Raw genomic sequence first — 13,037 nt, 5'->3', positions numbered from 1 at the left:
ATTGCGTATCTAAAGTAAGATTATGGAACATGGGGGAAGAGAGGGTGGAGGGGAAGATGAGCAGGAGTTGGTTAGCATTTACCCAGCACTTACCAACAGAGAGAGAACCTGAATCTCTTATGAGGTGGGGAGAATTTGTCCTTTTCCTTAGGATCATTCAACTAATTTTTCTGATTCAGTATTCACTAATTAACTTGATAATTGGTAAATTATTGAGCACTTAGGTGAGGGATACCATGAATAACAAGCCCAGGCATGTTTATTGTTCCCTGGGAAGTTACTTTACCCCCTTACGAATAGTAAATTAGCATTCTGGTGCAGACATTAGTCTTGAGAATCAGATCCTGGAAACTGGATCCATCTGTACAGCTGAAACCCGGAGGGTGGGACTCACAAAAGTACAGCCACCCCTTTTCCCTCTGTAGGGTCTACATTTCACCTAGCTTTGTCCCTTAAGTTCCAAAAAGTCTCGGTTGGAACTTTATACCACAGTAAAGTATATTGAATAACTGCAAGACCCACTTTTAATTTTTGTTTCTCTTTTCCCTTTTTTTTTTTTTTTTTTTTTGCACTTTATTTACCTAGAGGTGCCTGGGTGGCTCAGTTGGTTGAGCGTCTGACTTTGGTTCAGGTCACGATCTCAGTTTGGAAGTTCAAGCCCCACATCAGGCTTGTTGCTGTCAGCACAGATCCTGCTTTGGATCCTCTATCCCTCTCTCTCTCTCTCTCTCTCTCTCTCTGCCCCTCTCCTGCTCACACTTGCTCTCAAAAATAACTTAAAAATTAAATAATTAAATAACTAAATAATTATTAAAAATTAAATAATAATTAAAAATTAAATTTTTAAAAAAAATTTTTAGAAGTTTATTCGCCTATTTTTAGAGAGAGTGAGTGGGGGAGGGACAGAGAGAGAGGGGGAGAGAATCCAGAACAGGGAAATCCCAATGCGGGGCTCAAACTCCTGAACCATGAGATCATGACAAGAGCCAAAATCAAGAGTTGGGTGCTTAACCAACTGGGCCACCCAGGTACCCCTCCCCTTCCTTTCTAATCCCTACTCTCATTCTCCTTCTGCTCTCTTCTTGGGGTGTGTTAAGTCAAGTGTCAATCTGTATCTTGTTCCTTTACAGAAGAGCTACTCTTTCTCTCTGGTTGTTTCTCTTTCTCTTCCATGTTCTTTCTTTTACTCTTCATGTGTCAAGGGTTGGACTTTTCATGTCTATTCTGATTGGACCTTTATGCACTCGTTCAATCTGAGATTTTTTTTTAATTCTGGGAATTTGGAAACATTATATCTACAAATATTTTCTCCTTTCTATTTTTCTCCTTCTTCTTGTATTCTTATAGTACAGATATTGATACTTTTATTTCTTTTTTTTAAATTTTCTTTAAAGTTTATTTATTTATTTTTGAGAGAAAGACCAAGAGAGTGAGCAGGTGAGGGGCAGAGAGAGAGGGAGAGAGAATGTCAAGCAGGCTCCAGGCTGTCAGCACGGAGTGCAATGTGGGGTTCAGACTCACAAACCATGAAATCATGACCTGAGCTGAAACCAAGAGTCGGACACTTAACTGACTGAGCCACCCAGGCATCCCAATGCTTTTATTTCTATCTTCTAGGTCTGCTTTCACATTTTCATATTTACCCCTTCCTATACCTTCTAGAAAAGTTCCTCTACCTGATGTTTCAGTGTAATCATTCTCGGCCAAGATCCATATTACTACATAACCCATTTATTGAATTATTTACTTCAACCATTATATTTTTCATAGTATTTTGAATTGGTTATTCATGATTTATTATCCTGCTTTAACCCATTTGGGAGATTTTGTCCCTCCTGGGGACATTTGGCAATATATAGAGACGTTTTTGGTCACCACAGCTCACGGTGGTGCTGCTGGCATCTAGCCTGTAGAAGCCAGGGATGCTGCTAAACTTCCCACAATTCACAAGACAGCCCCATCCCACCACAGCAAAGAATTATCTGGCCCAAAATGTCAATAGTGCCCAAATAGACAACCCGTGATGTAATCAATATGAACTCCTTTCTTTTGGGGGATATTATTTATTTAAATTTTCATCTGATGCACTTAATCTGTTTTAACTAGTCTAAACTCTTCAGTTTCTCACTTCAATGTGAGTTGCACCTGCTATATCTCATTACTTTTCTCGATTAATTTGTATTTCAGTGGAGCTATAAGCTACCTTGGCTAATATGTATACCCAGAGGGAGAGGCAGAAGCCCAGCATTGGAAAAAGGTGAGAGATGCACCAAAAGGAGGAAAGTCTATAGTGTCACTGTCTGGGCTCCATCACCCCATTTGCCAATTCACACGCACACATGTGCACACACACACATCCTCAGGATTTTCACAGTTTTTACAGATGTGTCCATTTGGGTGCCATCTCAGGTTGGGTATGATGGGGAGACCAGCCACCAGTGTGAATTTACCATCTTATTTGGTTCCTAAGTTTAAACTCATACCAGGGGGATCAGGCTGAAAGTTCCAACCCTCTAATCACATGGTTTTTTTCAGACCTCATCCTGAGGCTATCCAGGTGTCTTCAACCTCCAGTCATCTCTTCAGCATACAAAAAGACACTTATTAAGAGATTCCATAGATTTTGTGCCTTATGTGCTGGGGGTGGGGGGAACCCACAGAGGCCAAATGGATATTTCTCATTAAGTCACAAATAGTTTTACTATGTCCTTTCCAATGTCCTTTATTGTGTGCCTTTTATTTATTTTTCTTGTCTTATTGCAGTAGCTGGGACTTGCAATATGGTGTTGAATACGAGTGGTTAGGGGAAAGTAGACATGCTTGCTTCATTCCTTATCTTAGGGAGAAAATACTTAGTTTTTTATTATTAAGTATGATGTTCACTGTGAGGTTTTTATAAATGCCCTTTATCAAGTTAAGAACATTTCTGGGTAGTGGTATACTTTGTATCTCAGTTCTTAAAACCTATGTAACATTGATTAGGCTCAGATCATGTATATGCAGCTTGAGGATAAGCCCAACTTTATAGGACCATTTTATTGATCTCCTTAATCTCCCCAACACTTCTCTTTCTGGTCCTCTAGCTGGAAAAGGGAGTGGGCTTTAATTTTCTGCTCTGCTGTGTACTCCCTGAAAATGCAACTACTGTGGAGCCAAGAAGCAAGAGGATATACAGTGAAAACAGTAGTGGGGACGCCCCCTTGCTCTTGGGACCAGAGTTCTCCTCTCAGAGTTTTAGGTGCCTGCCTGGCCTCCACTGTCATCCCACATCCATTGCCACGATGGACCTGCCTATGGACTGGTGTGGGAGAGAATGGAAAAACAAAAAGGAAAGTTTGGATTTCCCTCATTCTTTGTGACCTACAGTGGTCCCCTTTCCTGCCCCTGAAACCATGATAGAGGATTTCTCTCAGAGTTCTATCTTACACACCTGGTGCACAGTTCTGAATTTCAGCTTGTGTTTGAGTCCAGGCCAGGAGATACCAGAGGAAAAACAAAATGGGAAATGCAGTGATGGTTCAGTTGTAGTTGGAGTTCTGGTTGCCTTCCCCAATCTGCCTCTTACGAATTGCATTCTAGAGTCAATAGATAGCTGTTCCATGCATTCTGTCCAAAGCTTTTACCTGTATTCAGTGAGAAATACAGAGTGAAGCACTTAATTATCACAACCCAGTAATCTTAGCTACATTGGTTGATATGTATTTTAGTTTATATTTTGTCTTATCATTAGAGAGTCTGAACATCTTTTCATATTTTGGCACTGTTTTTATATTACTTTGGGGGATTAAGTTTTATCTTTGTCCCCTAATTTTTAAGTTTTTTTCATCTGTTTAGCATATTAGGTCCTTATCTGAGATATGTGTTGCAAATACTTTCTCCCAGTTTGGCCATTATCTTTGATACTGTTTATATTTTGGGGACCATGCAGAAGTATTTTTTATGATGTCAAACATGTAAACTTATTTAATTGCATCTGGATTTTGAATTATAAATAGACTTTCACCTAAGTTAAAGAAAGATTCACCCATGTTTTCCCCTAGAGCTTATATATTTTCCAATGAGCTCTCCCATTGGTTTGGGACTGAATCTTGAATATGATGTGAGGTATGAGTCTTTTTCAAAAGTGTTTGAGAAATCCCACAAGTGGAGCACCTGGCTGCCTCAGTCAGTAGAGCATGTGGCTCTTGATCTCGGGGTTGAGAGTTTGAGCCCATGTTGGGTGTAGAGATTACTTAAAAATAAGAAAGCCTTTCTAAAAAATCCCACAATCTTCTCAAGTTTGGCAATTCACTAAAAGTATTAATAAGACTCAATTGCAGGTTATTCTCAAGGCTAAAGCATATTATAGCTAAGGATGCAGAGCAAAAGCAGCAGGAAGATGTTCATTGGCAGAGTCCAGAGAGGCCAAACACAGGATTTTGCATCTTTCCCATCTAGGCCCACACAGACATGCTTTCTCTCTACCATCAAATTATAGAGACAAATATGGGGCACCTGGATGGCTCAGTCCAACTTCGGCTCAGGTCATGATCTTGTGGTTTGTGACTTCGAGCCCCCGCGTTGGGCTCTGTGCTGACAGTTCAGAGCCTGGAGCCTGCTTCAGAATCTGTGACTCCCTCTCTCTCTGCCCCTCCCCCCTTCATGCTCTGCCTTTCTCTGTCTCTCAAAACATAAAGAAATGTAAAAAAAGACTTTTAAAAATTTTCACATGCCTATAACCCCTCAGTGATTTCTCACCTCATTTATAATAATATGCAAATAGTTTCCCTTGGTTCAAATCTCCTGCTTACTTGAAGCCTATGTCTCCAACTTATCTCCCATTCATTTGCCGCACACTGCTTAGGCAACTCTTCCCCTCCACCTCCATTTTCTTACGGTTGACTCCTATTATACCTTCTCCACAGGTCTATTGACTGGTGTGGTAGTTCACACTTAATGCTAGGATATTAATTGTTCTACGGTTGGGGTCAGCAAACTATAGCCCACTGTCTTTCTTTAGAAATAAACTTTTATTGGCACAAAATCAGAGTTATTTGTTTATATATTATCTATGGCTGTTTCTGTGCTACAGCAACAGAGTTGAGTAGCTACAACAGAGGCTACTCAACTGGCCCATAAAGCCAAACATATTTACTATATAGAACTTTACAGTTGGGGAGCCTGGGTGGCTCAGTTGTTTAAGTGTCTGACTCTTGATTTGTGCTTAGGTCATGATCCCAGGGTTGTGGGATCAAGCCCCACATCGGGCTCCATGCTGAGCATGGGGCCTGCCTGAGATTCTCTCTCTCCCTCTGTCCCTTTCCCCTACTTTTGCTCTCTCTCTAAAACAAACAAACAAAGTTAAATAATTAAATAAATTAAAAATAAATTTAAAGAACTTAAAGGGTGCCTGGATGGCTCCATTGGTTGAGTGCCGACTTCAGCTCAGGTCATGATTTCTCAGTTCTTGAGTTGGAGCCCTGGGTTGGGCTCTGTGCTGACAGTTCAGAGCCTGGAACCTGCTTCGGATCCTATGTCTCCCTCTCTCTCTGCTCCTCTCCCACTCGGTTGCTTGGATGACTTATACAAGATATGTAAAAGTGTTCATTTTCAACTGTTGGCTAAAGGACTCTCTACCTCTGTGGACCCAAACTGATCTTAAGGAGATTGTTGCTCTGTTTCAGTATCTTCCAGTGGTTTGCCATACGCTGAGTCCTTTTCTTTCCTCAGTGGCCCTCCTGATAGTAGTCTCAGCCAAGAAGAATGGGTTGCCCTATTGTGCAGGTCTAAATTGGTCTATTGGTCTAAATTAAGCTAAACCAACATTTAGGACCTATCCATATATCCATACCCCTACTCCAAGTGACAAAATTTTGCCTTATATACTTTAAGAGATTTGGTTCTCAGAACTATCATTGGAGACATTTCGTTAGCGTACACACACACACACACACAAACTCTTTAATTATTATTTTATTTTTTAAGGGTAGAAAAGAGCTATCTAACATTCTTTAACACATGATAATGATGTACACCAGACATGTATCTGTGGGTTCATGAAAGCATGTCAGAAAAAAACTGTGTTTAATCTTACTTAGTCTTTCTTTCTTAGGTTCAGTGTCATTTTACATGAAGGTTTATTATTATTATTATTATTATTATTCAGGAATTATTTCTATTGTACAATTTTTATGACCTCTTTTTTTGTCTTCCAAGTCTTTAAACATAATTTTGAAAAGAAAAAAAGAATGTATCATTTTCATATTTGCTACTGTACCCTCACTGTTTTTAGCTTTTACACTTAAGTCCATGATCCATTTGTGTGTATGTGTTTTAAGTAGGCTTCACATCCAGCACAGAGCCCAACACAGGGCTTGAACTCACAATCCTGAAATCAGGACCTGAGCTGATGGAGCACCTGGGTGGCTCAGTTGGTTAAGTGTCCCAATCTGGAATTTGGCTCAGGTCATGATCTCACTTCTTGTGAGTTCAAGCCCCATGTCTGAGCACAGAGCTCATTCTCTCTCTCTCTCTCTCTCTTTCTCTCTCTCTCTCTCTCTCTCTCTCTCAAAATAAATAAATAGGGGCACCTGGGTGGCTCAGTCAGTTGGACATCCAACTTTGGCTTAGGTCATTATCTTGCAGTTCGTGAGTTCAAGCCCTCATCAGACTCTCTGCTCTCAGCGCAGAGGGCACTTCGGATCCTCTGTCTCCCTCTCTCTCTGCCTCTCCCCCCCTGGCTCTCTCTCTCAAAAGTAAACATTAAAAATTTTAAAATAAATAAATAAACTTTAAAAAGCTGAGATCAAGGGGCGCCTGGGTGGCTCAGTCAGTTAAGCATCCGACTTTGGCTCAGGTCATGATCTCGTGGTCCATGAGTTTGAGCCCCGTATGGAGGTCTGTGCTGACAGATCAAAGCCTGGAGCCTGCTTCAGATTCTGTGTCTTCCTCTCTCTCTGCTCCCTCCCTGCTCATGCTCTGCCTCTCTCTGTCTCTCAAAAATAAATAAACATTAAAAAAATTTTTTTAAGCTGAGATCAAAAGTTGGATGCTTAACCAACTGAGCCACCCAGGTGCTCCAAGTCGATCATCCATTTCAGCTAACTTTTGTATATGGTAAGAGGTAAGGGTCCAACCTCATTCTTTTGCATGTGGCTATCCAGTTATCCCAGCACCATTTGTTGAAATTCTTTCCCCTTTGGCTGTTTTGGGAACTTTCTCAAAAACCAATTGACTACAAATGTGAGGCTTTATTTCTGCCTTCTCAGTTCTATTCCATTTGATTTGCGCATCTATCATTACGCTAGTACCACAGTATTTTTTATTATTGTAGCTTTGTAGTAGGTTTCAAAATTGGGATGTGTGTGTCCTTCAACAATGTTCTTCTCTTTAAAGATTATTTTGCCTAGACCTAGTCAACATTTTGTAACAACAACAAATGAGTATATTCATCCACTGCCTTTAATTAGATTTAGTATAGTTCTTACAAACCTTTATAATGGAACTCTAAGGAGTCTGTTTTAGATGGGGTATTTGGAAAAACAAACAAAAAACATGTTTTAATTTGGTAAGGTACCATGATGCTAAATACCTTTGGAATCTGACTTTTCAGAGGAATCTAAAGCTTGATTTTCTTTCACAAATACAATTTGTTGTATAACATCAGAAGACATGATCTGTAGGACTTGAGCAGCAGTGCAGAATTTTAGATCATTAGCCATGTGATCCTTGAAATTAAGACAAAGCTATGAGTTTCAGGAACCCTCACCATGTTAGCAAATCAGCACAAGAAGTAGGGTAAATAATAATATTTACAAATCAAGTCTAGACCTAGATTAGAGTCTATATTTTGGGTCAGAGTTGTATCAGTAATTATTTATATAACATATTCATCTGATGGTTTGAAACTGTTTTAATAATACTTTTTTTGAAATGAATATTGATACCATAAAATCCTTTGTATATTTTTTAAATTTAAGTAATCTCTACATACAACATGGGGCTCGACCCCAAGATCAAGCATCACATGCCCTTCCAACTGAGCCAGCGAGACGCCCCAGTCCTTTACTAAAACAAAATTTTTTAATGTTTATTTATTTGTTTTTGAGAGACACAGTGCAAGCAGGGGAAGGGCAGAGAGAGAGGGAGACACAGAATCTGAAGCAGGCTCCAGGATCTGAGCTGTCAGCCAGAGCCCGACACGGGCTCAACTCAAGAACTATGAGATCATGAAGTCAGATGCTTAACTAACTGAACCACCCTGGTGCCCCTGATTTTTTTAAATCTGCTTTTAAAAATTAAAGACTTTGGTGAATTGTTTATTTACAAAGAGTATCAGGAAATCACTGCAAGTCCCAAGGAACATTTAGGGGTTTCTTGATTCCCCAACCAATCCCACAATATTGGTCATGGATCTGCTTTAAAAAGTTTGTACCCAAGGGGACCTGGGTGGTTTAGTCAGTTAAGAGTCTGACTCTTGATCTCAGCTCAGGCCATGATCTCATGGTTTGTGAGATTGAGCTTTCAGTTAGCTCTGTGCCAACATCGCAGGAACCTGCTTGGGATCCTCTCTCCCCCTCTCTCTGCCCCTCCCCTGGTTGCATGCTGTCTCTCTCTCTCAAAATAAATAAGCTTTTAAAATACATAAATAAATAAAAATAACTATTTTGTACCCAGAGACCCACTATCCTTCACAATCAACATTTATAATCAAGCAACAATTGCCATCTCCTAATTAATTAATGTGTGAGCCTTTCATAACGGTTTTTAGATATGATTTTCTTTTTTTTTTTAATGTTTATTTATGTTTGAGAGGGAGAGCACGAGCAGAGGAGGGACAGAAAGAGAGAGGGAGACAGAATCCCAAGCAGGCTCCACACTGTCAGCACAGAGCCCAACACGGGGCTCGAACTCACAAACTGCCAGATTACTACCTGCAACCAAATCAAGAGTCAGATGCTTAACCCACTGAGCCACCCAGGTGCCCCTCTTGTTTTTTTAAGTAGGCTCCACACCCAGTGTGGGGTTTGAATTCACAACCCCGAGATCCAGAGTCGTATGCTCCACTGACTGAGCCAGGCAGGCACCTCTAGATAGGCTCTTCTGTTTGAATATCAAAGCACCCCCCCCAAAAAAAAAAAAAACCTCTAGTACTGATGTTTCATCTTTTCTACAGCATCTCTGTCAGTCTAATTAATTATCATGTAAGGAGTGCAATTACTCGTTGTGTAGGTCCACTTCTGCTGTTTTGTATTTACACCATTTTAACAAGTTAACATTCAGGGTGAGTTCTGGCTCAATCTGGGACATGATTCAATTCTGGTGCCTTGTCAAAATGTAAAGGTCCCAGGTAAGTGCCCCAAATATAACTTTGATGTGGAAACACACTTAGATCATAATGGAGATACAAAAAATCCTCATTTTATGAAATAGATACATTTTGGAAGGCCTCACATATTATAAATATCACATAGTTAAGCCATTTACCATATGGATTAGTCGTTTTACCAGAGAAACGTAAGTACTAGGACACATATATTTATTAAGAGATTTATTACAAGGAATTGCTTTAAACAATCCTGGAGGCTTGCTAGGCAGATCTGAAATCTGTAGGGCAGGCCAACATGCTGGAAACTCCTGGGAAGGATTAATGCTGCAGTCCTCAGGAAGAATTTCTCTTCCTCAGGTGAGTCTCAGTTTTACCCCTAAGGGTTTCAACTGATTGGATAAGATCTGTTCAGATTATATGGGATAATATCTTTTACTTAAAGTCAACTGATTGTAGATGTTAATTACATCTATAAATACCTTCACAGCAATACCTAGATAAGTATTTGAATCACTGGGTACTACAGCTTCGCCAAGATGACACATAAAACTACCTTTCACACCCTAGGACCCACAAAGCCTGCAGATATTTCTGTTTACTAACTAAACTGCTACCCCCCGTGGCAGTAATGCAAGTTCATAATTCAGTTAGCTTGCCAGATTTGAAAATGTGCAATTCTTGATTACATTTTTAAAATTTTGAGGATTCTCAGTATTTCACACTCTACATAAAATATAATATTAATAAAGTAGGCTCCGCGCCTAGTGCAGACTCCATTGTGGTGCTTCAACTCACCACACTGAGAGCAAGACCTATATCTGATATCAAGAGTTGGAGGCTTAACTAACTAAGCCACCCAGGCACCCCACACTACAAAATTTTATGATTAAAATGCATGGTACAAGTAATTATTTTGTCTTACAATGTTGAAAGGTGAAAAGCTATGCCTTTATCTAATGTAATCAGGTGGAAGCTCTTACAGTTTTAGGGTCACGTAAGGAGACTATCTCAGGTGTCTATGTCCCTTTCAATCTCTCTTCAACCGTCCTCTTTCAATATCCTAGTCCAGTTCCCATCCCCCTTCCTCGAGGCTTTATACTCTTCCATATAGGAGGAGACATTTCCTTTCTTCCACTTTTTGAATCTTGCATACTTCAGTATCTTAGGCTTGACCAGATTTTGGCGACTACAGAGGGAGAGGGAGAGTCTAGTCCAGGGGCAATGGGTGCTCATCAAGTCAGGTTCAGTTTTCCCCAAATAAGCATAATGACTTGATTTCCTCACCAGTTCCCTAAGAAGTATGTACACCACTCCCAAATTAGCATTGATTTTACTCAGTGACGACACATTCTCAAGTGTGATCCCCCCACCCCCAGCATTATTTCGTTAAGGAGCTTTTAACTCCTTTCTGAATCCAGCTTACAAGCATCATGACATTAGCTGGCACTATGTTAGCAAGGATAAACTACGCCAACGCCATATCTCTTTCATAAAAAAATTGGGGGGTGGGGGGTAGGAGTGCATGAATAGGTCTCAGTTCCTGCTACAATAGACCTTTGGTAAATATTTGTTGAAGTAAATATAATGACTTTCTTCTATGTGATAGGGACTCGAGGATGGTCTTTAAATGGTGATTAAATGTCCATCCTATGGCAATAAAAGATTTAATTCCTCCAAATAAACTTACATATTTCAAAATAGAAATGTCATACTGCCTCATGGAAATAATCTTGGATGAAAGAAACGCGCAATCGCCACTCAAACTTAGGTCATTATGGTTCATAATACGACATCATGATGGCACCTATTTCAGTGCTCTGTGCATCAATCCATACAGACAGAATACTGCTGTCTGGAATGGTACCAATTTTGTCATTTTAATTTTTTTTTAACATTTTTAAATTTATTTTTGAGATACAGAGCACAAGTGGGGGAGGGGCAGCAGAGAGGGAGACACAGAATCCCAAGCAGGCTCCAGGCTCTGAACTGTCAGCACTGAGCCTGACCTGGGGCTTGAACCCATGAACCATGTGATCATGATCTGAGCGGAAGTCATATGCTTAACAATTTAATCATTTTAAAAAAGGGAGTGAAGAGGGACAACCGAGTGACTCAGTCTGTAGAGCACGGGACTCTTGATCTCAGGGTTGTAAGTTCAAATCCCATTTGGTGTAGAGATCAGTTTAAAAAAGCAAACTGCTTAAAAATTAAATTAAAAAGGAGTGAAGAGAGCATCAGCCTTCCAAAGTGAAAACTTGATTCTTCTAAATCCGGCCATGGGCCCCACCCTATATGCAGAACGGCTCAGTGCACGCCCAGGTTTAGGTGAGGGCAGCGAACCACATTTCCCAGCGGCCCTGCAGGTCTCTCGCGCCTGCGCACTGGCAGCGTAGGCAGGTCGGCAGTACTCCCGCGCTAGCCAGCCACTGGGTCTCGTCTCGACCGGCCTCTAGCCCCGGCATGGAGAGGGTTTCGTTGGCGACGGGCAGCGCGGGAGCCGCCAGGGCCGAGGGAGCTGCGGCCATGCCGCCCCCGCCAGCCGTGTCCCCGCCTGCCCTCACCCCGGCACCCGCAGCGGGGGAGGAGGGCCCGCCGCCTTTGCCCGAGGCGGGGGCTCCCGGCTGCTCGGGCGCCCGGCCCCCAGAGTTGGAGCCAGAGCGCAGCCTGGGCCGCATGCGGGGCCGCTTCGAGGACGAGGACGACGAGTTGGAAGAGGATGAGGAGCTGGAGGAAGAAGAAGAGGAGGAGGAGGAAGAGATGAGCCACTTCTCGCTGAGGCTGGAGGGAGGCCGGCCGGACTCCGAGGACGAGGAGGAGGTATTTATAGCCCCTGCCTGACCACGCCGGGGCAGAGGGGCCTCCGGGACGAAGCCCGCCCTCCCCACCGAGGGCCGGGCCGTGCGTCCCCGGCTCGCCGTTGTAGCCCTTGGCACTCGCGTCGACCTCCACCCCTCCCTGCTCTACCTGCCCAGGCATGTGGCGCGGACTGGGCTTGTTTCCCCGCCCGACCCCCTGTCGACTCTTTGTGAGGTTCCTGCCGCTCACTTAGGCTCTCGGGGTCCGACTCGATCTTTCTGTAAATCATTATTAAATTATGCCAGGCGGGTGGGCGCGTAGGGTGCAGTGTTTCTCTTTCCAGGAACTTGCAAGTCGGACGAGAAACAGTCCATTTCTTCTACAGGGTGTTGAGAGGATGGCACACTCTTCCCTATCCAATCTCTAATTGAAAAGGATGGTTGTTTTTGTTTTGTTTTTTGTTTTGTTTGTTTAATGTGGTAGGGCATACTTCATCAAGTTGGGTAATACACCTAGCCAGTCAGAATTGACCTATTAAACGTAAACACCTGTATCTGGAAAGTTTGACCGTTTTGTAAGTATTTCATAAAGTAAGATGCTCCTCATCTGGCAGTATGCAGTATATCCAGGAGAATAAGGTCTTTTTGAAACATTGGTTTATATTGTGTTATTGTAACTTTCAGAAGTATTTTGAAGGGTTGGAGGTACTGTAATATTGTGGTGTTGCAAAGTAAGTTACATTGTTCATAATGATATGTGGGGATTATGGCTTAAGAATTTGAGAAGGCAAGGGCTTGTACTTTAAAACTACTTCCATTGCATTTGCAGCGCCTGATTAATCTCTCAGAACTGACCCCGTACATCTTGTGTTCCATTTGCAAAGGTTACTTAATAGATGCAACTACCATTACAGAATGTCTTCATACATGTAAGC

At 41.8% G+C, this 13,037-nt stretch overlaps 1 protein-coding gene across 2 annotated transcripts in view; it reads left to right on the top strand.

Moving 5' to 3' along the window:
• Positions 1–11,668: 11,668 nt before the first annotated feature.
• Positions 11,669–13,037, top strand: part of PCGF6 (polycomb group ring finger 6) — a 34,599-nt gene continuing 33,230 nt past the window's right edge. Inside the window, exons 1-2 of one of the 2 annotated variants that reach the window (XM_047826425.1) lie at positions 11,669–12,124; positions 12,932–13,031. In XM_047826425.1, coding sequence (XP_047682381.1) covers positions 11,768–12,124; positions 12,932–13,031 — 457 coding nt within the window. In that variant the 5' untranslated portion in view covers positions 11,669–11,767. The remainder of the gene's footprint in view (positions 12,125–12,931; positions 13,032–13,037) is intronic. The other variant, XM_047826424.1, reaches the window with a different exon arrangement.

The sequence above is a fragment of the Prionailurus viverrinus genome, chromosome D2, assembly GCF_022837055.1.
Source record: "Prionailurus viverrinus isolate Anna chromosome D2, UM_Priviv_1.0, whole genome shotgun sequence".
In the NCBI taxonomy this organism is placed as follows: domain Eukaryota; kingdom Metazoa; phylum Chordata; class Mammalia; order Carnivora; family Felidae; genus Prionailurus; species Prionailurus viverrinus.
The sequence above is the reverse complement of the archived record's forward strand: the minus strand, read 5'-3'. Positions and strand labels throughout refer to the sequence as shown.